This window comes from Rhineura floridana, chromosome 2 (assembly GCF_030035675.1).
Source record: "Rhineura floridana isolate rRhiFlo1 chromosome 2, rRhiFlo1.hap2, whole genome shotgun sequence".
Taxonomy (NCBI): domain Eukaryota; kingdom Metazoa; phylum Chordata; class Lepidosauria; order Squamata; family Rhineuridae; genus Rhineura; species Rhineura floridana.
This window is the reverse complement of record NC_084481.1, coordinates 144179857-144205783: the sequence shown is the minus strand read 5'-3', so window position 1 is coordinate 144205783 and position 25927 is coordinate 144179857. Positions and strand designations below refer to the sequence as shown.

The 25927-nt window shown below is 40.6% G+C and overlaps 1 protein-coding gene across 3 annotated transcripts in view; it reads right to left on the bottom strand.

The window, feature by feature from the left end:
- The window catches only part of EHF (ETS homologous factor), an 80869-nt gene that overhangs the window by 32511 nt on the left and 22431 nt on the right, over positions 1–25927 (bottom strand). For 2 of the 3 annotated variants that reach the window (XM_061610753.1, XM_061610752.1), the window contains exon 2: positions 10473–10572. In XM_061610753.1, the coding sequence (XP_061466737.1) occupies positions 10473–10569 (97 nt within the window). In that variant the 5' untranslated portion in view covers positions 10570–10572. Of the gene's footprint in view, positions 1–10472; positions 10573–13635; positions 13697–25927 lie in introns of those variants that run through there. The other variant, XM_061610751.1, reaches the window with a different exon arrangement.

Here is a 25927-nt window from a genome sequence, read left to right as displayed (position 1 = left end):
CAAGATGGCGGTGGGGGCATCAGGCCCTTAGGGAAGCCCCTGCCACCATCTTGGGTGATGGCAGGCAGACATGCACAGTGTGCATGGCATACATACTGATAGGAGGGGTAGGTGAGGTAGGCAGGCAGGCTTACTGAAGGCTTTTTGTCTATATTGGGGGTTGCCTGGGAGCCCCCTCTCCATTATCCCTGGCATGGTCAGGTTGCAGGACCCAGCACTGCCACAGATCACAGGGAGGGAGTACTACCCTCCCACCCTAAGAAGGGGTGCTTTAGGGGCTCCTCCAGGCCACAGAGGCCCTTGGCCAGGGCCCAACCTGCCCGCCCTCTGGCGCCGGCCCTGGCTAACACACTCCCCTTTCATGATGATTGGCTTGTAGGATGCTGGAGACATAGGGACCCTGCTCCCCAAAAAGTAATGGGTCTAAGCCCCCCCAACCCTGGACAACTACACCCCCATGTCTCATACTTAGAGTAGACACATTGAAATTTAAGGACATTACTTACTTAGCTCCAGTAATTTCATTAAGACTACTTCAAGTAGAATTGAGTAAGAAACAATTCCAACACAATAATTAAACAGGAATATCATAGCTGATTAAGTCGCAAAAAGCCAGCAGAAGCAGTAAAGGCCCATTGGGTAGTAAAAAACAAAAGCAGAAGTCCCCCAAGGCCCTCTACACTGGCTTTATCCAGCTGCTAAAAATCCAGCAAAGTGAGCCATAGGAAGGCAGCTCCATGAGGTCAGTGTCACTGGTGAAAAGACCCTGCCCTAGGTAACTGCTCATTGTATGCCAGAAAGGTGAGAAGCCCAGAGCAAGACCTCTGAGGAAAAAATTTCAGGTATGGATAACTTCATTTTTATTGTGTATTCATAATGATTTGCACTCATGATGGTCAGGGCCGGCGCCAAAGGGCGGCCAGGTCGGGCCCTGGCTGAGGGCCCCTGGGGCTACAGGGGGCCATGAGGGGCTCCTCAATAAGGTGGGGGAGGAGGAGTGCTCCCCTTCCATGATCCACGGCAGAGTAGCTGCCGCGGATCACAGGGAGGGAGGTTCCAAACCGCCCACCCGTTCACTGGCTCCACCTACCTGTCTCTCCTGTCTTTTGTGGCTGCACCATTAACCAAGATGGCAGACAAGGTTTCCCTAGGGTGCTGATGCCCCTGCTGCCATCTTGGTTGATGGCACGGGTGCATGTGCGTAGCATGCATGTGTGTCATCAACCAAGATGGCGGTGGTGGCTTCAGCCCCTTAGGGAAACCTCAGCTAATGTTAGCGCTGCATGCACAAGCGCTCGCAGCCACAAAAAACAGGAGAGACAGGTAGGTTGGGCATGCATGCATGCATGTGTGTGTGCCGGGGCCTGGGGCAGGCTGGTGCCCAAGGGCCCCGGCATGCCTGGTGCCAGCCCTGATGATGGTATTGGGGCAGTTATATATGATCCTGCTTTCAGTACCTGTGAAAGTTTTGGGGCAGGCAGACTGCTTTGTTTCCAATCAGTTCATGTCCTATAACTTCCTGTAGAAATCCTGTAAACTTTTCTACCACAAATGTTCCCGTTTATTTTTTGACTCGCTGTTGTTGTGCTACAGTGCAAGAGTGCCCCTCCAGATGGCAATAATGTGGTAACACTGGGGAAGCATCGCAGAACAGATAAAATGCAATGATGTATGGATATTCCAGTATAAATCCACCACTAACACTTTATTATTGCATCAATGACATGTGGCAGACCACACCTGCAAAAAACCCACCAGTCTAGAGGGGGCTTTGGGTACAGATAGCTTCAGGTCTTTGAGGTATCATGGACCCAGACCATTTACGTCAAGGTCAAAACCAACACTTTGAATTGGGTCCAGAAGCCAACATATTTCCAGCAATGATCTTGGTGTTCCAAAACAGTTACATATGTTAAGAGTCCTTGAAGGCAGCCTCATGTAGATCACACTGCAATAAACTAATCTGGATATCACTAAAGCAATTAAGCATGAATTACTAAAATTAGGCTGTTCATATCCAGGAAAGTATCAACCTAAACTGGTAAAAATACCATCTTATCAGGAGGTCCATCCTGCACAACATTGGAAATGGACCTTTAGTGTGGTGGCACCTACCCTGTGGAATTCTCTCCCCTTAAATATTAAGACAGGCGCCATCTCTGTTATCTTTTCGGTGCCTATTGAAGACCTTCCTCTTTCAATAAGCCTTTTAAGTTGAGGCCTTATCCCAGCCTGCTTTTTAATATGTTTTCAAACTTTTTTTAAAAAATATGTTTTTAACCTTTTAAAAAAAATGTTTTGAAAGCTTTTTTTAAAAAATGTTTTTAAATGTTTTGTTTTAATGTATAGTCTGTTTGTACAATGTTTTAAAGTATTTTTAATACCTTTATTTGCCGCCCTGTGCTCCTGCTGAGAGGAAGGGCAGGATATAAATTAAATAATCAAATAATAAATAAATAAATAAAAAGCATTCTTGACTGCTGTCATCTCCTGGATACCTCAGAGCTGTGCTAGATCCAAGAGGACATCCAAGGGTGAAAGGCTCAGAAGAAGCCCATTTACAATAGACTGTGCACCTAACTCCAGGGCTAGCTGTATTTCCAGTCAACAGTACATCCATCTTGTCTGGATTTAGTTCAGTTCCCCCCCCCCACTGTCATCCAGTTCATCACCAGCCTCATCCACTCATTCACATCTTTTACTGCCTTGCTAGAATGAGATGCAACGAAGAGATAGAGTCTGATGTCGTCAGTGTTCTGATAACACCACACCCTCTATCTCCAGGCAACCTCACCCAGTGTTTTCATGTAGATATTAAAATAGAATGGATGATAAGGTAGACCCATGAACCACTCTGCAAGCTAAACGCCACAAGATGGAATACACAACTCTTGAATCACCACCTATGATCTGCCCTTGAGGAATGACAGGGAAAAATTGCAGAACAGTATGCCCTCCATCCTCCATTGCCATCCTGACAAGGCAATACCCCAGCAATATAGGATACTATGCTCACATATGGCTCTATATTCTAGAGCAGCCTTTCCCAACCAGTGTGCCTCCAGATGTTGTTGGACCACAATTCCCACCTTTCCTGACCATTGGCAATGCTGGCTGAGGCTGATGGGAGTTGTGGTCCAACAGCATCTGGAGGCACACTATTTGGGAACGGCTGTTCTAGAGTCTTAATTCTCCAGGCCACTTTAACCCATTTGTCTCCTCTCTTTTCAGCAACAAAGCAGCCATATAGGCACAGAAAAGCTTTAGGGTGCCTGAAAGGCTTGGCAAGTCTAGAAGGCCTTTTTAAAAATTGTTGTTCTTGCTTTGAATACAAGCACTCTATAGGTAAAGCCAGGCATAATATAAACAGAGATCTCTGATAACGTCTTAGCCACAAACTGATACGGACTGGCTTCCTCCTGACTTCACAGCTGAAATGGCAAACATGCATACCAGCAAATTAACACTGGATCAGTGTCAGTCTTCTCCCTCCCTCCGCATGCTTCTGGTGCATTGTTCACCTTTTGAGATTTATTTATTTATTTATTTAATCAATCACTTTTCTACATATGTCTCAAGGCAGTTTACAGTAATACCACAAAAACACAGCATGGATATTTATGCATTTATCCATTCATTAGTCAGCATATTAATTTAAAAAGAACTTTTTTGAAGTGGAAGAGTGTTTCAAGGGGGTATTTCTTGGTGACATCATTTAGGCCAGCCAATCAGTACCATACACAGTTGGCTCCAGCTTCAGACTTGCAGAACTGGTTCCCCTCCCCTAGACTTCAAGCCCAAAATCTAAGCTATTTTTTAAAATATAACCTGATTAAAAACAAAAAGAATACCATGAAACAACATTTCTGCGTCTGCACATGTGTGTGTGTGTGCATGCATGCAGTGGAAAGAATAAATGTTAGAAGTCTCACTGAGATGAAGGCAAGCCATTGCTGTCCTGGCAAGTCTGTACTTAAAAACTGTGATATTGTCTCATGGTCAATAGGCTACCAGAATTTTGAGTTATTTCAAAACCAAGGTGATGAACTCAGTTCCCTATCATGCAGTAAAATAAAATAGCTGCTGTATTATTAGAAACTAAACACAGGGTTGAAAAACGTTAATCTTCCAGTATATGTAGTCTCTCCTGAGTTGTTTACACTGTGGTTGGAGGATCGTATTTGCAGGGGCTATATTCTGTTCCACACTTTACATAAGGAGAAATCCAGCCTCTCTGTATCTAAATAGTGCATAGCAAATAGGTAACTGGTTAAAACCTCTGTCAAACCAATGGGTTTTCTCTGGTCATCTATTAATCCATAGACAAGACATCTAGCTCTATGTTTTGCAGAATTAAGGACATCTTCCTAATTGTCCAGCAGAGCTTTTTCCTGATAAGAGGTTTTGTAACTTTAATAGCTGAATAACAGAGAGAAATTTAGGATGTCAGAAAATGCTGCACCTGTTGGATTGCTGCATGCAGATCCTAGGTGTTTATGTACACACACACACACACACACACACACACTGCCCAAACCCCCACCCAACAGTATATTACTACCAAAAATGATACCATTAATGTGTTGGATGTTGGATCGGGCACAAGCAGATGCCCAGAATGCAGAACAGAATAGTGACAGGCTAGATCCCAGTTGAATCACTCAGCCAGACAAGACATAGGTTTACTGACATGAAAAGTTTCAGGATACATTTACAAGCTCTTTCTCTCTACTAACAAACTCCTCGACCCCCACACTCACAAGTGTCTGCTGGCCCTCTATATAGATAAGGCCAGCTGCCCGAGCCTAGGTTGCTTAGCAACGTGTCCTTGAAGATGGCTCGAGCTCTGCCAACTTTCGCTTCTAAGTCACGTAGCTCACTTGTGGAAATTTAACCTCTGCTTTCTCGGTTTAATAGCCAACAATCCCCCACCTTAAATTTCCACATTCAGCCAGTTACATTTCTCTTCCATTTACATGTGTTACATTTTACATGTCATTACATTTACATCATTTGGTTTTATACTTCTGATACATTTCCTTTTATTTCAGTTTACATCACTTTCATTTGTAAGACAGTTACTCCATTGCAATCTCAGCATTATTGTCATTATATTTCATTACTCTTCATGATTTCCATCATCCCACTTTTTTCCAGTCACTGAAGTCTATATGTTATAAAAGGAATACCTTTTGTTGTTCTCTCTGATCTGCGTGGTTGTATTTCTGCCTTAGTGTCTGTGTCTGTGTCAGGCGATTCCTCTGTTTCTCTCTCAGAGTTAGAACTCGATTCACTACTGCTGCCTGTTTCTTCTTGTTTTATTGGTACTGTGTCTGCCTGTTCTTGTTCATTACTACCTTCAGTGTTTCCCAACTCCACATATGTTTTCTCTTCCCAATCCTGCTCTATTGCTTGCACGCTTCTGCTTAACACTACAGACCTTTGTTTTGGCAGCCATATTCTGTAATACATGTTTTCAAATCCCAGCATGTACCCTTTGTCTGCTCTCCTTTGCAGCTTCCCTGTCCTTTTATTTTTGGGAACATGTACCCAGCATTCTGCTCCAAACCTAATCAAATGGTTTAATCTGGGTTTTCTGTCATACAATTTCTGATAAGGAGACATTCCAGTGGCCTTGTGGAATATTCTGTTTTGAATGTAAGCAGAATACAGAACACACTCTCCCCAGAAACCTTGTGTTAAAGAGGAGTCACATAGCATTGATCTTATTGAGTCCTGAAGCAACCTGTTCCAGCATTCAGCTAACCCGTTCTGATGAGGACTATAAGGGGCTGTTAACTCCTGTTTTATTCCTCTTTTATCCAAGTATTCAGTAAAAGAGTGTCCTAAGAACTCTCCTCCTTGATCTGATCTTATTCTCTGTATTTTGACACCAAACTGCACTTCAATTTTTGTAATAAATCTTTTCAGTTTCTCTGCAGCTTCACTTTTAGCTTTTAGTAAATAAACAGTGCAGAATTTTGAAAAATCATCAACTATTGTCAGGAAATATCTTGCACCCCCCTGAGTAGGTTGAAATGGCCCCACTAAGTCCACGTGTATTAATTGATAAGGTGCATTTGTACTGGGCATGGCTTCTTTGTTCTTTGCAGCCACAACTGCCCTAGTTTGTTTACACACGTGGCAGTCTACATATTTTTCACAGTTTCTCAATGTCACATCATTACTGTTCTCTGTTGTTTTCACCACATTTTCATATCCTACATGGCCTAGTTTTCTGTGCCATAAATGAACACAATTATTATGGGGTTTCTTATTAGCACACATGAGTAAATGATTTGTTTGTTTCACGTGTAAGAAGAACAATGAGTTCCTCACTATTCCTTTCATGAATATTTTTCCTCTTCTCATTACATGCACTGAACCCCTTTTGAACATTACTGTGAACCCCATTTCATTGAGTTTCGACACAGCCATAATGTTACATTCAATATCAGGAACAAACAGCACATCTGTCATAATGGTATTGAAACCTGCTAATTTCACTGTACCCCTACTTTTGATCTGTTTCTTAGATCCATCAGCCATTATTACATGATCCTGTACGTCACAATATGTATGAAACATTGATTTATCTTTGATTATGCTATTTGTAGCCCCACTGTCAAGAGCCCATACATCATCACATTTATTGTTATTAGCTTTACTTTGCATGTTTCGGCTAGCACATATCACCTGTACAAGTGGTTTTCTTCCTCTTTCTCTTCTTCTTGCTTCACAATTCCTTTGAAGATGTTGCCTGGAACCACAAAAATAACACGCCTTTTGTCCATACAGTCTCTCTTGTGCAGCTTTGTTGTTCTGCTTTTCCACGTTGTGTTTAGACTCAGTCTTTTCCTGCTTTGCCATTTCCTGCCTCCTTTGGAATTCTTGTAAAAGTTTGCCTTCTATATAATCCATATTGAGATTTGCATCGTCCATTGCTTCCAAAGAGCTCACCAGACTATCATAACTTGAATCTAGTGAAGCTAATGTGATATACACTTTTTGCGTTTGAGAATGTTCAATTTCACGTTCTGACAACTCAGGAAACAGTTTGTTTATTTCCAACAAATGCTCTGACATGGTTGTATCTCCAGATAAGCACATCTGGTACAATCTTCTGGCAAGATATATTTTAGAACTGGCAGTCTTTTTCACATGAATATTTCTTAAAGTTTCCCAGGTTTCCTTTGCTGTTACTGCGTCACGCATGTGCAGTAATTGAGAATCATCAATAGCAAGAACAATTAACGCCTTTGCCCTCTCATCCAGCCTTCTCCAATCTGCTGGAATAGGCACCCCGGCGGGTGGGTCTTCTGCGATAGCTTTCCACAGGTCTTCTTTCACTAGAAAAGCCTGTATTCTCTGTTTCCAAGTGCCATAATTTTTCCCTGTCAGCCTTCCCAAGGGAATCCCGGCCGATAACGTAACAGACATACTTTCACTTTTCACAGTTCACCGCCTTTGTAATTTAGAGCTTCTCACCTCCGTCCTTCAGTCAGTTATTCCCACGGCTCTCTCACAGCTTTCAGCTCAGCTTTCGGTTTCGCCGTCTCTTCACACGCTTGTCCTCTTCACTCCTCTTTTGGCTTTTCTTCGGACATCCGTCTGCGCATCGAAACCATTCTCTGCTACCACTTGTTGGATGTTGGATCGGGCACAAGCAGATGCCCAGAATGCAGAACAGAATAGTGACAGGCTAGATCCCAGTTGAATCACTCAGCCAGACAAGACATAGGTTTTAAGAGTCACTTTTACTGACATGAAAAGTTTCAGGATACATTTACAAGCTCTTTCTCTCTACTAACAAACTCCTCGACCCCCACACTCACAAGTGTCTGCTGGCCCTCTATATAGATAAGGCCAGCTGCCCGAGCCTAGGTTGCTTAGCAACGTGTCCTTGAAGATGGCTCGAGCTCTGCCAACTTTCGCTTCTAAGTCACGTAGCTCACTTGTGGAAATTTAACCTCTGCTTTCTCGGTTTAATAGCCATCATAATGCTCTGTTGTTCAGACGTTATCCTGAATAGGAAATACCAACTTGTATGGGGAAATGAGACCAACATCCAACATGCCTGTCCCTGTGTGCTCAGAATTCGTATTTCCAAGGTTGAGTGGAGAAGGTCCGAAGGTGGCTTGAACATGAGTAGGAACCACCCAAGCAACATGAGACCCTCTTTTAGCAGGGTAAAGAAATCACAAAATATTGATGCAGCTCCAAATTTGTTCCCTGTGTAGAATTTCTATCTCATAAGGTTGGCCCCTAGACAGGGATCTTGGCACACCATTGGTTAAAAATGTGTACATTAGTCAAAACTGCCAATAAAAATATGTTTATCAGGAGAAATTCTCACTAAAATGCTGGAGGATTTTTATGAGATTTGTTTTAAAAAAGAAAATGGCAAAATACTGCAAAAATGTGGAGAACTTAATTTAGGATTGGAAAAATGGGAAACTGAGAGAACCAAAACTGGCAAATTTTACCATCCCTACCCGGCGCAGCAGAGGGCTGCAGGGGAAAGGGGAACTGGTGGAAATTACTTCCTTCCCTGTTTTGCTGTTGCAAGTCTCCACTGGATCAAAATGCTTTCCATTAGTGGAGGGCCACTGTTGTATTTAAACATCAAAAGCATTTAAACATCTGGGGGAGGGGGGAAACCAAAGCATCCTGCTGAGAGGAAGGGTGGGATATAAATCAAATAATCAAATAAATAAATAAATAAAATTTTCAAAAAAAACCTCAACACAAAAAAACCAAACACCTCAACAATCCTCAAGCCATGAGGGGATGTTTATACTGTCTGTCCTCCAGGACTGTTGAATGAATTTTTGTGATCCTGAATGCAATCCTCTTTGTACGCTCAGGAAGAAATGCTACGTAAATCCTATTTGTTAATGAAATTACTGGCATATTTGCAGGTAAATTACACACTTATGTCCCATAATTCTTGGTAGGATTAAGAGGACCAGCAGGAATCAACAAACTACTAAAACATAAACAATTCCACAGGCAATTTTAGCATAAACAACAGCATTCAACAGCATTTGAAGATGTTGAAAATATTGGCTGTTTCTCTCTCTTTTTTTTTAACCAGAAGATTATGTAAAACAACGATAAGAATGTCAGTAAAAAGATACATTCATCTTAGCACTCACACAGGCCAGTAAAGTTAGCAAGCTACAGTTCTGTGGAAAAGAGTGGGGATTGGAACCATCCTATATATTGTTTCAAGTGCTTTTGTCCATGGTCTATGTAATTTTGGAAGGATATCTGGCTTGAAATCCCAGGTGCCTGTGTATTCAAAACTACAAGGGAGCCTTACGAGGTTTCAAAGGTCCTTGTAAGAAATCCTTAATGCTTTTTTGGCAAACAACTCATAAGAGCTGGAACATCTGTGAAAAGTCGCTTTCAAGATGAAATGTCATTGATAAAAGCAAAGGTTGCAGTAAAAAAATTGGTATGAGGATTTTAAAATAGGATAATCAGGAATTACTTTAGAGATATAGTTTTTTTTAAAAAAATTGGGGAAATACCACTGCATAGTAAATTGTAGGAAGAAAACTGATTTATGGTGACATTGTGTGATTGTATGAGCAGATGTTAGAATAATGTTATCAAATGCTTTAGAGTTAAAGGAAAACATTTTAAAAATTAGATCTACTTCATGGGCTCACAGCCCAAATGTATTTCTACATACAGAACTTAGGGGCTTTTAGTCTAATTGCTTAGCATTTAATGACAGAAAGGCTTTAATGATTCTGTCCTATATACGTGACCTATTTGAAAGCAAGTCTGGTGGATATTTCAGCCAAATGCCAAACAAAGAGGTTTCTACCTCACCCAAAATTACTTCTGGCCATAGGTGACATCCTTGGTTTCAGTGCCAGCAACCAGTCAATATGCACTAAAACAGCCAGAACTGGAATGGAGAATTTCAAGTTGTAGAAATGATCTCCAGATGTGAGCGTTAGATTAGAATGTGGTGTTTATTGGGGAGAATTTTGTATAGAGGCTGCTGTTGATGGTCTCTTTGGTATATGAAGCTTATTCTTTTCAGTTGCTGACTGTGTTGTTTTTAACTTGTGAATTTTATCATGTATTTGCTATTTTATCATTTTTAATCTCTGAACCACTTAAGAAATCCCCCCACCCAAAAAAGCAAATGTTGTGGTATATAGAGTATCTAAATAAATAGGGGGAAGAATGGAGTAGTGAACTAGAATAAATTACTATGAAAGAAACTTAATAAATTGCAATGGTTACATTCCATTCTAGCAGTTTGGAGTTTCTGAGTTTTTTGAAAAAAAATAAGAAGAATAAAAAGAATATAGTAAATGTTTGGTGCAAAAATGACATTCCAGTATAGTATAAAAGAGGCTGGATTTCTTTTTTCAAGCAGGATAAGGGCAAAAGAAAGATATACATCTCCCAAGCTTATTCATAGATCAGCATTGATGAGTTCTTCCTACCATGACATGTGGGATATCCATCTGTCCAGGACGGCTGCTCATGGAGAAGACTTGTGACGGAATTAAGACTCATTCTGCTAGTTCCTTCTAAAATCATGATCTGCAAATGAACCAAATAGCCTTTTTAGCTAGTACTTCTTTCTCCATAAATTCCAAGAATATCCCATCAAGAGCAAACAATGCTAAATGTCACAGCACAGGTTAGGAACATGTTGCCACAGCCCCTTTCTAGTTGAAATAAAATATCCTATTGGCAAAACATTACTATACTTGATTTTCATATGCATGAAGCAAGTTTTTACAGCTAGCCAGCCATAAAAAAAAATCTGTGATCAAGAAGGAAGCAAAAAAACCAACACAACCATGCCTTATTCCCATTCTCTGGCATTTCAAAACCAAAAGAAAAGGAAGAGGGGCGATTTTCCCTCTCCCCAACTTTCTTTGACTGGTACAATGTAAATACTATTTGACTCTCTACATCCTGAGTTTCAAAACGTTACTAAGTTACTAAAACAATTTTTCCCACAAATAAAGTATGTGCTTCCTAATTTTGGATTAAATTGCTGCAATAATTTCTTTATAACATAAAACACTACAACTTTGGAACTAAGGGCCACAATTATAGGAACTTCTGAATTGGTGCATATTCTTTTAAAATGTGTCTTAAATTTATTTTTAATCATATAAACATACATCTGGGACAAACAACATTTATAGTTTGCCAGTATAAAACTCAGGCTTCCATTCATTGGTAAAGATTAACCTTGAGCAACAAATAATCAACTAGACAGAAAGTTGAACAAAAAGAAAACTAAAAAGGCAATCTAAGACAGCATTCTAAATGTCATCAAAACATTTTACCGTGCTGTGCTTAATAAACATTTTATCTCAAACTGCTAATACACATAAATTAGAAATCCAGTGTTGTATATTGAGATTAGATTTTAAGTATTCCAAGATGTTTCAGTAACAGAAATGGATAACCATAAACTGTGGATAGGACTCCACAACTGTCGTTACTAAATCTTTTTACAGATGTGAACCTGGATATAACTAATAAATATTTGGTAGACCAATTACTAATGGCAGCTTGTTTAACTGTGGCAAAACACTAGAATGATTTTATAGGGGCCACAATTGGTATTGGTGTCACAAGTGTGTTATATAGCATTTATGGATAAATGAACACATAGAATATGCAAGGAATCTCAAAATCTAACAAGTTTATGGAAATGAGAAAAAGCACAGAGCTTCCCAGCCCACATGGAATATGGAATGCATACATTTCTTTATGTCCATCAATTTATTTGTTTTGCACAATGAGTATAGTAATACTTTCCCTTGCTTCTACTTTTTCACAATATGATGCTTTTATGTATGATTTCAATGTAGTAATGTTTGCCTCTTAGGGGGAGGGGATTGGTTTAATATTCTGCCCATCAGTTCTGAGGTGGGTATACAGTTGTATTAAATTTACAGGTTTATTGTTTATACTCCTTTTTGTAGTATGGTTACTAATGAAAATCAGTTTAAAAAATAAAAATGTGTGCATCTTCTAAATCCCGGATTTTAGGAAATACTTCAAAGATTCCTTCCATAAAAGGTATGACTTAGTTGGGTACAATCTTAAGATTCATACTATAATATGAAAAACCTCCACGCTCTGCTTTACAACAACCCCGTAACATATGAGTTAGAAAAGCACTGGGAGCTGCACAGTGCCAACAATATTGACTATCTTTTGCCAGATTCTTCTGCCAGAGTCTCATGGGAGTATAATTTGCCCTAAATTGAATATTTCATCTGATCAGTCTAACAATACTTCAAAACAACATTGAAACAGATCTTAAGACCGTCCCCATGGATTCATCTGAACTGTCAAACCAGCATCTATTTCCAAAGTTTCTTTCAGAGAATAACATTTTCAATGTTTTATGTAACTACTGTTCTCTTACTTAACATAATAACAATCTAAAATTTGTACAATAGCTGGTCAAAAATGCTCTGGAATTTTCTTAAATGTTTATGATTGTTTAAGTAAGACACCCTTTGTGCCAGGCTGATGGAATTTGGATCCCTGCCAGCTTCCACTAGCCATCCACAGCCACCACATGGCATGGAGTTCCCCCTCTCCCCCAAATCTGGGAGGAAATGCCACCAGTGGGATCTCCGCTGCTGTCAGCTAGTAACGGTGCTTTCTGGGTGTGGGGAAGGGGCAGGGAGAGGCTGGGACTGAGCCAACCCAGGGTCCCTTGGATTCTGAACCAGTCGTGCCACTATCATATGACAGCATTGGTCCTAATCTGGTCTTGATTACTGTGCCAGTTCCAGGCTGTCATAGCGATCTGCCTATCCTCACCTTCTGCCTTGGCCACCATGAGCTACAGATGCAGGGCTACAGATGCTGTGGTAACCCTGCCACTCTGTAAAGCCCCCACACACAGGCTGTGTAGGGAGGTTAAGATTGCTGTGTAAGGCCTAAAGCCACTCAGCAGAACAATAGCACTACAGAAGAGAGGACAAGGATACCATGGTCTCTTCTACCTGACAGAAGACCGAGGGCCACTGAGATTTACCTCACTCTGTCTCAGGAAGAACATCACAGCAAGGGGAAGCCCAGCCTGGCCCCAGCCATCAGTCAGAGAAGCAGCTACAGAGTTCCTGCTCTCTGTTTGAACAAACTCTTCTCTGTCAGTTTCTGTGGGAATGCAGAAGCGAGCAAAAGAATGCCACCTCAGCCTCTTTCACCTACTAGAGGAAAAGTGCCCCAGGGTAGCTATACCAGGGATGGGGGAGAAGTTCATTTAGTACACATTTTAATGCAAATCACCAAATTCATTCTATGTAAACTGAAACACAGCTCTCCTTCGAAATTTGCACTTCTCTGAATTTTGCGATGAAGTCTCCCAATCATAGAATGCACAGAAATGTGTCTGTTAGCGAAAATGTATAAAATGCATTCCTTTAGGGAAAATTGCTTGCAAAAAATGCATATACTAGTGTAAATTAGCAGAAATGCAGACACAAGTATGTGTATGACTTTTCATGTAGACTTTAAAAGAAACCCACAGATATATGCAGAAATGGGGTCAACTGAATTTAAGACTGTAAAATTTAGAAACTGAGAAAATTGACAGATTCACCCATCTCTAAATTATACTACCTTAATCCCAGCAAAAGAAGACCAGACTGGCGCTGAACTGGAAATAAAATCCCTGTTTAAAAGTCACCGCTTTGTTTTAGCATTGTCAAACTGATCTCCCTCCTTTATCTTTTCCCTTCTCTTTCCCTTCCCTGGTGTTTCCTGTCTTTTTCGCTTGGAAGCCTGAGGGCAGGGCCTGTCTCACTTTTTGATTGATGTGAGTTTCTGGGAAATAATAGGTATCTGAAATGTGGGTTAGAAATAAAAGTAATTAACTAACTAAATTGTTTCACAGCTAATGGCCCCAGTCCATCCAACGTTAGTCATGAAACGCAATCGGGCTAGAGTACGTGGTAACTAGCACTTCAGACCAAACCCTGGCTGGGTTGTGGTGAAGCTTAATGGAGCAAAAGGACACTGCCACATCCACATCTCTGCCACTCCCACCAGCTGGGGCAGAAGGCAGGGGCCCTTTCCTGCCCCTGGAGCTTCCTATGAGCTGTTGCCCACACATTTGATGGGTAGAAAAAGAGCTCTGCATGGTAACAATTCTGCCCAATCCAACTCCCAACCCAGCACAAAGCAGGTTTAGATTGCAGCCTAATCAGCTCAAATTATTTCAATAGAACTTAGTCATGACTAACTTTAGACGAGTTGGGCCTGATGCCTACTCTTAAATGGGCTGGAAGAAGTTAATTTTTTTCTGGTGTCATTTAATGGAAACTTTCTATGGATATCTATATCCAGGAAAGAGAAGGCAAAACCCAGTCAGAAGTGGCATGAAAGGTTTATGACTAAAATCTTCATCTCATTTCTAGTAGCCATAGCATTTCAGTCAGTTCCTTGGAATATGACAGTGCCCCTTAGCATTTTTTGTGAACTTCCAATTCCAATTAATAATAGCTACCAGGCAACATTCAAGGTCATCTTGGAAAGCCCTGGAACAACTTGGGACCAGGCTACCTGAAAGATCCCCTGCCCCTGTATCACTGAGCAAGATCACTGAGGTCATCTAGTTAATTGTCCTCATAGCACTGCACCCTACAGAATATCATAGGGTGATAACCCCAAAATAGGCATTTTATTCTGTTGCCCCTTTACTGTGTAATTCCTTTCCCTCATGAAGCAGTAAGCATCTGTTGCTTCAGACATCTTGTAACGATTTATCTTTGTGCCCAGGCTTTCCATGACCCACAAGATTAAATTTATGTGTATGAATCCCCTGAATCTATTTTATTTGCTTTTATATGTTTTTATACTGTTTTATTGTTTTAGGCTGTATTTTTGTTTTAATGAATCTCACTTTTATATGGCACATAGTGTACACCACTTACAGATTTTTAAATAATAAGCAGTTCAAAAATGCTTTGACATAAATAAATAAATAATCTGTAAGAAATATGGATTTTTGGATAATTCAGTCAGGCAGTATCTAAAAAGCACACACACACACACCAGTTCAACAGAAATCTCACAAATCATAGGCTCAGGGATATTTACAGATATCCAGAAGTGTAGATCTGCGGAAAGCCCTCCCTAGAGAAACACACCTGCCTGAGACCTTTTTACTCACTCAGGCCTTTGGTAATTTTGCTGCCCTCTATGATGGTGCTTATCTTTTAGTGGGGTGGATAGGACTTATTATCATGTTATAGATGATCTTTTTAGTTATTTGGTCTTATATATTGTTTTAAAGTTTTCTGGATTTAATTGTTTTTATCTGTTGTATTTATTATTATTTTACTTTGAGACCTCTTTTTGTAAAAAGTCACTAACAAATGTTATTGTGGATAATTTTAATTAATTAATTAATTAATGGAAGTGAACTTATTTGAAATCAGCTACTCTCATTTTGATTAAATGCATTTAGGACCAGCATGCCACATCATGTATGATATGTATAATACCAAAATATTTGAAAAGATATGTAGGGAACAGTACTGTCACTGAAAGGGAGGGGACAAGGCAGAATTAGACACCAATAGCAGTTTAGCAGTGATAGACAAATTGTCTGGATTTAGGTGCTTGCATCACTAATTCCTGGTTTTAGAACAGAAAATGTATGGCCTACCTACTCTCTACATGAAAGGCGTGAGACAACTGGCTGACATCTTTATGAGGGGATTTTAGCCATTTGCTAGTTTAGCTCCACACACTGAAAAATATGGCCAGGGCATTTTTTAGTGATTTGGACATGCCCAGTAGATATTTTGTTATCTTTCCCTTAGCAGATCCATTAGCAGATCACCCTACCACAATACTGTAACTCAAACTGCTTCAAAAGCAGAGCAGAGCTGAACGTTTTTTAAATAATTAATTCAGCTCATGGCAAGAGCAGATGAAGATACACTGAATCTTTCATTTTTAGAAAACGCCAGTGTCATTTGGAGAGAACAAGTGTTCTGTGAGGTTTTCTTGTAATAAACTGTATATTTAAATTATGCAAATATATTTGACGCCTTTGTAATATTTTGTCTTACATAACAGGCCGAAAATCTGGAATGGTTTATGAACTCTAATTTGTTTTTGTAGGATTTTATATGCATTTGTTAGTTAACGACACGCATATCTGTGGCATTATGTTAACTGATGAGCATATATGTATCATCAAGTGATGGGTCACTTTATTTATGAAACTATTTCAGCATAAACAAACAGCTGCTAATAAGGGACCTTGCTAAAGTCAGATATTGAATTTAAATCTTTGCTGAGAGTTGAGGAAGAGCTGGCAATGATTTTGGAGGAGATTACAGGCCGCATTGTATGCATTGTATCTGCAGGGAGTTTGAGGCAATTACAATAAGATTATATTGTATGTCAGGGATGGGGAACCAGCATTTTTCCAGATGTTGTTGGACTACCAACACCCATAATCCCTGACAATGGCCATGCTGGCTGGGGTGATGGGTTGTTGTTAATTTGATGTAAAATTTTTGTTTCAGGTCAAATTTTCCAGTGCGGCCTCTTAAATTACAATTCCAAAATTAATATAAATTAAATTAAGTTGTGCATTATATTATACGCAGAGCTCGGAAAAGTTACTTTTTTGAACTACAACTCCCATCAGCCCAATCCAGTGGTCATGCTGGCTAGGGCTGATAGGAGCTGTAGTTCAAAAAAGTAACTTTTCCAAGCTCTGATTATACGTTAATGATAGAGATAACCGTTCAAAATGTACCTGCATATTTATTTATAATGCCAGTTAAGAATAATTGAACCAATTAATCTAGAAAAGAGGTTCACTGCTAATATTCTTCTCAAAATTTTACTCCATGATCGTAATTTTAAAAAGAAATAGCAGTCCTCTCTCTCTCTCTCTCTCTCTCTTTCTCTCTCTCTCTCTCTCACACACACATTTCAATTCACACTTAGCTGTGGGTTTTTCGTGTGTGAGATCTAAAGGGTATCTCTATCAGTACTGAGTCTAAGTCACATAATCCTAAAATTAAGCATCTCTGTAATATTAATTGAATACATCAGCTGCCACAATTTCCCCCCAAATCCCTACGTTCAATCTATCGTCTCTAGAGTTGCCGTCTGGACTGAAAAGTATCGGCCTTGTCAGTTGGGGGTTGGGTTGTGTCTCTCCCCCCCCCACTGACATGTGGGGGTTTCCAACCAAGCCATTATGATTGATTGATTGATTGACAGACTGACTGATTGACTGATTGTTTGGCATGGGGCTGTGGATACAGAAAGGCTATGTGTGGGAAGTCCTGCAAGACAGTGCATGCTTGTGTGCATGTTGCCAACAGCAGGAAAAATTCAAAGTATCCCCACCTCCACCCATGGTTTGGGCCTCCCTCCCTCCCACTGACAAGTGGTTGTGTGATCCTGTGTGTCTTCTTGGCTCATTTGCTGAGCAATGGATGATGAAGATGCCAGCAATGGGTAGTGAGGGTATGTAGGGAGTGAGGGGAAGGTCTTATTACCTAAGTGCCTACCTGCCACTACTACCATTCTTGCTGCTCTTCATGATTGGATCACTCCCTGCCACGGCCAGTCTGGGTAGGCTGCTCTGACCCTTAGACCTGTACCAGACCTGTTAGACCTGATGATCCCTCAGCTGGTCAACAAAATAGAGGGTGCACATATCCTGCTTTACAGAGGATAGTAATCTATTTGAAGGAGTCCTATGTTTGAAGGGCTGACTGGTCCAAGGACCATTTAACCCTAGCCACAAAATGACAGAGCACAGACCTTGAAGTTGCCAATAAACAGCACCTGGACAGCAGGCAGATGCATTATGGCACACTACAGAGGATTGTTGTAACCATGGGAAAGTGGCAGGAAAAGTTGTTTAAAGCAAGAAGAAAATAGGGGAGGGATTTAAAAGGACTAGTTTGCTCAGACTGCTACTGTCTCTCAGTATTAAAAAAATAAAAACTAGTCTCCCAGCCCAAAAGTGCCTTGAAAGACATCAGAACTTATGCCACACTACTTTTTTCTCCAATCTTTTTGCTGTCTCCTCACAAATGTGTGAAGAACATTATCTGGATAATGTTTTGCATACTTCTGTTGGAAACCCCAAACAACACTAACTATGGTTAAAAAAAATCACCTCACATTTATTAAACTGAGTAAGGGGAAATCGGAAAATCAAAAACAGTTTTTAAAAACACACTGAAATAAAAATAGTTTGAATATGGCCTATTTCAATATTTCCTGAAACATGACCTTGATTGTGTAAAATTGTAGGTTTTTTATTATGCATTTTTAAAATTTATGTTGTTTTAATTTTTGGAAGCACTCTGTTTTTATGAAGAATGGTATGATATAAACTTTTCCAATTAATTAATTAACATTTATAGTTGCCATGAAAACACTGATTTTGTTAGGGCTCAGAAAGACACACTCATCCATTCATGAGCTCTGAGGAAAATTTCTCCTCAGGCACAGTTTTTCTCATTAGTGCTTTTGTGTAAGGGAGGAAAAAATGCATCTGCTGAATATTTCCCTAAAAACGTTTCATTTTTATTTTTAAAGCCAGTACATACTATTCTATCCAATGATTAAAAAAAAACACCTTTAACAGAAAGACATGTGCTGACTTCCGGGAAGGGTGACTTCGCTTGTGCCTGCTTTTGGGACGGGCTCACGCCTCAAAAGAAGCTTATTCAGATATAAATCAGTCAGAACATTTTTTTTTTGACTGATGAAATTTCTCCCGGGCAGGGAGAAACGTAGAGATCAACCTCAAAAGCCTGTTTTTGTTGGGAGGACTGGATTTCATTAATTTATGAGATAAGGTCCAGCCAACAATGCCGGACGGACTTTCGAACAAGCTCTATCTGCTTAAGCGATACGTTTATCTTTTCTTTAAAGAGAGAACGGACTAACAGGCAAGCACCTTTCTTTCTATTTTTTTTTTTACTTGGTTTAAATTGTTGCAGCAAAAGGAGATTTGTCAGATTGATCGGCTTTGGACAGCTTCTGGGTGAGCTATAACTCTTCTCTGTTATCTACGAAATTAACAGCTTATCTCTGTTTCTGTCGCAAAAAGCTGTCCTGGAAGTGCATTCTAAAGATATACACAGAAGAGGGATTTCTATTCCTGATTTCTATTCCAAGGAATATTATATTGTCTGGGACTATTCTCTTTTTGGTCTATTTTATTTTGACGAATCTGCTTCTTCACGACGCCACTAACTGTTTTGATGCTGGGAACTAAATTTGTTTTGCATTCTTGAACATAGAGAGATAAGGCAGGTTGCTCTGTTTATACTGTGATGTCATCAAGCCTGGAATATTAACCCAATTGTTGCTGAAATAAGAAGTGGTTTTTCTTTATTTTTGTTTTGCTTTGTTTTCGTGGTTTTAAAAATGGCAATCAAGAAAGTGGCTGAGAATCTGGAAGTAACTATGTTTCAGAAAATAATGGATGAGATTGAGATAACGAAACAAACCCTGCGACAGGGTAGTAAGGAGCTGAAAATTGAACTGAGCAAAATGACGCAGGAGTTTAAAGAAATAGGGGATCCTGTGAGAGAGGAGAATGAGATCAGAGATGAGAAAAGAAAAAATAAAGGGAAGATACAAGCCCTGGAGATTGGAACAAATGTGGAATTGGAAAAAGATCTGGAGTTTATGGATTTTAGAAATAAAATCTACTGTTTGGAATTTAACGTTATCTCTGAAGAAATTAATGAAGATATTAGAGATAAAGTTATCAATGGCTTGGATAATCTTCTGGACTGGAATGATGTGATGGAGCTTGATATAGAGAAAATCTATGGAATTAACTGCAGCCATGTGACAATGGAAAAACTCTTAAGAGATGAGCCAGTGCATTTTGTAAAAAAGAAGAACACAGATATGACTTTACAACAGTATTTCAGCAACTTATTCAGAATGGATGGCAAGAAAATATTTGGGATAGAGGAAATTCCCATCAGACTCTTATTATATGACTATGGCTACAACAGCAAGATTATTATGGAATACTGATAATGGAAGATTGGACACTGAAATTACTGGACTTAACAGGACTATTGAAGATGGAAGATGGAACTAATAGGGATAATGGAATAATGGCTATTGAAATTATTGGACCTAACAGATTCTGATGAGATGGATTAATCGAAATGTTTATTTGGACTATGGTTATGACAATAAGATTATTATAATTATTAACGAGATGGATTAATTGACATGTTTATTTGGAGAAAAATTGATAGATATATTTCTTAAAGAATTGAAACCTCTCTTTGACTTTTTGTGGAAAGAATAAAGTAATGTTTATGAGATTTGATGATTAATTAAGATAACTACTGGAGGAAAGTGATTTTATAATATGATTTAAGAGACAGGATTGTTATATATTGTAGACCTATAACTGATTTGATATGTGACAAATGGGAAGTCAACATTTTATTTTTTTTTGTTTAATCATTTTTGTTTTGTTTTGTTTTTTGTCTTTGAATGTTTTATGATTTTGTTTTCTATGTTTTATGAAAATTTGAATAAAAATTATTGTAAAAAAAAAAAACAGAAAGACATGTGCTCCCCCCATCCATTTACCACCCATCCTGGATGATCCTCACTGGTTCCTTGCGTCTAGCAGAGCTGGATCACGTAGGGATACAGTACATGCAACATTTAGCCAATGGTTTCACAGGCCTGGCTGTAGAGTGTGCTTTAGGCTTTGATCCTATACACCTAGCAGGGACTTACTTCTGAGCAGGCATGCATAGGATTGCACTGTTAGTCTTTGTATAATGATAATCCCAGATATTTAACTACCAGCTTTTTTACAGACATTAATTGTTTATACTTATATTCACAAAATCATGCTCCTATAATGGTACAACATCAGACAGTGATTTAGCCTTATTTATTTATTGTAGTTATGTATAGCCTGCCCTTGAAAAACTTTCCAAGGGAGGCTTTATAATAACAATATAATATAAATATATTTGTTTGTTTGTTTACAATATGTATATGCCACCCAAAAACAAAGAGCAAAAAACCATTAAAAATAATAATTGAATAAGATATGAGAACTGAATAAAAATCATCACTGTATACAATAAAAGAATAATCACAGTACATATCTGAAACAACAAATGATAGAGCATGGACACCAAGCACAATAGATAAACCTCACAATTAGAATGTTGAACAGAATTTTAAGAAGGATGCAGACAAACTGGATCAGGTTCAGAGGCGGGCAGCAAGGATGATCAGGGGACTGGAAATGAAGCCCTTTAAGGACAGACTGAAAGAACTAGGTGTGTTTAGCCTTGAGAAGAGAAGAGTTCACATGGACCACTTTTGGCTGGCCTAGCGTTACTGAAAACAGACACATTCATCCTATTTAGCCACATGTTGATCAAAATTACAACACAGAAGAAAATCTATCCCAAACTGCATGTGCAATCAACTGTTAATACATGTAGTCATATTAGAAGAAGATTTATCAATCAACAGTGAAACAAAATGTAACTGGACTGACATGGTACCAATATATAAAGCACAAAGGGCATGATCCCCATGAGGCATATCACCTGCATGCAGATTAATCATAAGGCACCACAAAATCCTGCAACACCACAACACTAGCAAACTCTTAGCACATTTACACAGACAGTGATGCACCATGACATTATGGCAGATGGGAGCTCTGTGTCCACTTTGCCTTCCCATCTAACTTCTTTTCTCAGTCAAGAAATGTGAGTTGTTGCGGAGAAGGCACAAGACACAACTAGTACAAAAACAACTTATTGCAAGGAGAACACAGTCATGGACAGCCAGGTCCTATGGCCCTCATACAGGAAACAGAAGAGGATTGTGACTGGCAAGAGATACCAAGTTTATGAATGAATAAAAAGCATGTGTGGTTAAATATGGCAAAAAACAAAATTGGGAAAGACTAGTCAGAGAGTGAGCGCAACAGATATATGAAATGTAGATTTGGAGAAGATGAATGATGACTATAGAACAGTAGGACAGAAGAGGGAGATTGAAACCTATGAAGAATGCTTTGCAAAGTGCAGAAGACACAAGCTTTGGAAATGAGTTTAAGTAGCCATCCGAAGAAGGGGTACAGAATATGAGTAGGCTACTATCAAGCCACATCACTGTACTAAATTATAACAGACACTTTGTTCCATATGAAAAGATTTGTATCTTCTATGGCATCAGTAATCTGCTGTTATTATTGCAAGAACCTTTTAAAAGCCTTTTAAAGTTAATTGTAAATAAAATAAAATTCAGTGGCTTGTATCCTAATTTCAGTCAGTAGACTTCCTGCCTCCTCCTTCCCACTGCAGTTGCCCATGCCCTCCCAAAAGCCATTCCTGGTGGTTATGGTTACTTCCAGAATGGCATGGGATATGGGGTAGTCCCTGCCAGGTTTAGGAACAAGCCAAGTAAGCCACAGTTTAGGGCCTTACATTTTGAGGGACCTCCAAATACATTGAAAATAACTAAGAAGTTTTATTATAATTGAAATCGCTTTAACTTCAGTAAGTTTTCATATAAAACCCACCACCAAAATTCTGAATGATGACCTTCCCATCTCAACCCCATCAACTTCCCTTCTAGGGCTCCTGCACTACTCATATTATCTACAGGTTGCTCAACCTCACCGCAGACTTCAAGAGGAAACAACGGGAGCAAGCCTATCAACACATTGCACTAATCCCCTCCTTCCCTCTTTTCCCACCACTTTTTTCCACTTTATTTTTTATGGTATGGAGCCTCTGAATCTTGACAAGGGTCTGGGCGTCAGGATGTCTTAACTGGCCCTGGGTGTGGTGGGCTGTAGAGGAAAGAGGGAATCAACAAAAATCAGGGTAACCCCAACCTAGCATGAGTAGAAATACCTTTGTTAGAATTATAATGAAAGAGTTTTTTAAAAAAATTAATGCAATTATATACATTTATGAGGTTGCCACATCTGAGAGCCCCTTTGTCTACTTGACCTCAAAAACAGAGGGTTGGGACATCTTCTGGGTGGACAAAGGCTTTTGAAGTGTGGAGAGAAGAGAAATTATTCCCTTTGTTATAATGCTAGAACTGGTGATCACCATTTTAAACTGGTGGTCATCCTTTCAAGCAACTGCCAATAGTTCGTGACAAACAAACAAAAGCAGTTCTTCAGGTAAAGCACAAATGAACTTAGTATTCATTCCTGTGGATTTACTAATGATCTGTAGCTTAGATTGCCTTAAAAAAGGATGACACATTTATAGATGATAGATTTATCATGAATTGTGTATTAGGATGTATCTAGTATATCCTGGCATTAAGTTTGGCCTGCTTGATAAACACCTCCATTGACAATGATGTCCTTCATCATTTCCTGATGAAGGAGCTTCAAAATGTAAGCTTCTCTTCTTATCAGATTTCTATGAGTCTAGCCCAAAACTGTCTCTCCATCTCAACACAGGTGAGCAAACATCCTTCTAGACTGGGCTAGATTACCATAAACATATAAACAATACTAGTGCCTGCAGGAGGAAGGGGACCACCATCACCCGGGGAAGAAGGAGAGCCATTTGCTGCTGCTGTCTGCTTGCCTGCTTGCTTGCTTGCTGCTGCTGCTTGGCTACCACCACTCTCCTCTCCCTGTTGGACTTCTGCTCTGCAGGTGTCACACCTTGCAGGACCAGGCCCCCAGATACTCAGCCAGCTGTTGCTGATATCATCCACCTGTCCCTTTCCTGGAGTGGATACATCAACTGGCTGGCTGAGGTGGCTCCTGCTTTGCAGATTGCCTGGCTTTTTGCGGGTCTTGAGATGTGCCTGGGAGAGAGGACTCAGAGCCAAGTGGGTAGACTTGAGGGGGCCCCAATTAGTGTAGTGATGGGTAGAGGGAGATATGGTGTTGTGAGGAGGATTTGCCAGGTAAGGGGAACATGGCTGAGGCAGTTAACAACTGTGCCTTGTTCCGGTCCTCCCTGCACCCGCAGGTTTGTTGGTTGCCCTATCAGCCAGCTCTCAGGCCTCCTGATGCTTCTCCTAAACGCCAGATCGGTGCATAATAAGATCTCCCTCATTCATGATTTAATTGTGGATGAGGCAGCCGATATGGCATGTATAACCAAGACCTGGGTGGGTGAGCAGGGACGAGTCAGTCTCTCCCATCTATGTCCGCCAGGGTACCTGGTTCAGCATCAGCATAGACCTGAGGGTCAGGGAGGGGGGTTGCTATGGTCTATAGGAGCTCCATCTCCCTCTGCAAGGACCCTGTCCATGTGACTACTTATCTGGAGTGTTTGCACCTTGTGTTGGGTCAGTGGGACAGACTGGGGATTCTCTTGGTGTACTGCCCACCCCACTGCACAACAAACTCCCTAGCTGAGCTGATGGAGGTGGTCTCGGGTGTACTGTTGAGATCCCCCAGAATGTTGGTTCTGGGTGATGTCAACATGCATGCCGAGGCCACCTTATCCGGGGCAGCTCAGGATTTCATGGTCTCCATGAAAACCATGGGACTGTCCCAATATGCCATTGGCCCAACACATGTAGCAGGGCATTCTCTAGACTTGGTTTTGGCAACTGGACATGGAGATGGTGATCTGAATGTGGGGGCCTTACATCAGTCCCTCTGTCATGGACAGATCACTGCTTGCTGAAGTTTAGACTTACAGCAGCCTTTTCCCTTTGCAAGGGTGGGGGACCTATTAAGTTGGTCCACCCCCAGAGACTAATGGATCTGGATGGTTTCCAAAGGGCTTTGAGGAGTTTTCTGGCTGATAGCGCTGGCACTCCTGTCGAAACTCTGGTTGAACTGTGGAATTACAGAAATGACCCGGGTGGTTGACATGATTGCTCCTGAGCACCCTCTCCTGTGTAGAGCTCGTATGGCTCCATGGTATACCCCAGAGCTGAGAGTGATGAAACAATATAGGAGATGGTTTGAGTGCAAATGGAGACGAACTCCTGGTAGATGCAATTACACACTGGTAAGTGCCTATGGCAAGCTGTATTTAGGGGCAGTGAGGGCAGCAAAAAAAACATTATTTTGCTGCCACTATCAAATCATCAATGTGCCGCCCAATGGAGCTCTTCAGAATTGTCCGGGGACTATTATACACTGGCCCCAAGGACATGGTAGAACCATCTGAGGCCTGCTGTAATGAATTTGCTAGGCACTTCCAGGATCTTTAGCATCCGCCAGGACTTAGACTCCAGTGTTATAGCAGGTGAATCAAGTGAGGTATCCAGAGCACACCCTTGTCCCGATTTCTTGGATGAGTTTCAGTTGGTACAGCTTGAGGACGTTGACAAGGTGCTTGGACAGGTTCGTGCAACCGCTTCTGTGCTGGATCCTTGCCCTTCTTGGCTAATAAAAGCTAGTAGGGATGGAACAGCTGGCTGGGCCAGGGAAGTGATTAATGCCTCTCTGTGAGAGGAGGTGGTCCCTGGCTGCCTGAAAGAGGCAGTAGTGAGACCACTCCTGAAGAGACCCTCCCTGGACCCAGAAAATCTTAATAACTATAGGCTGGTAGCAGATGTTCCATTCCTGGGCAAGGTTCTTGAACGAGTGGTTGCAGGCCAGCTCCAGACACTCTTGGATGAGACGAATTATCTGGAGCCATTTCAGCTGGGTTTCAGGCCTGGTTTTGGCACGTAAACAGCCTTGGTTGCCCTATATGATGACCTCTGTTGGGAGAGAGACAGGGGGACTGTGACTCTGTTGATTCTCCTTGATCTCTCAGTGGCTTTCGATACCATTGACCATGGTATCCTTCTGGGAAGACTGGCTGAGTTGGGAGTGGGAGGTACTGCATTGCGGTGGTTCTGCTCCTACTTGGCGGGTCGTCTCCAGAAGGTGGTGCTTGGGGAACATTGCTTTGCACCCTGG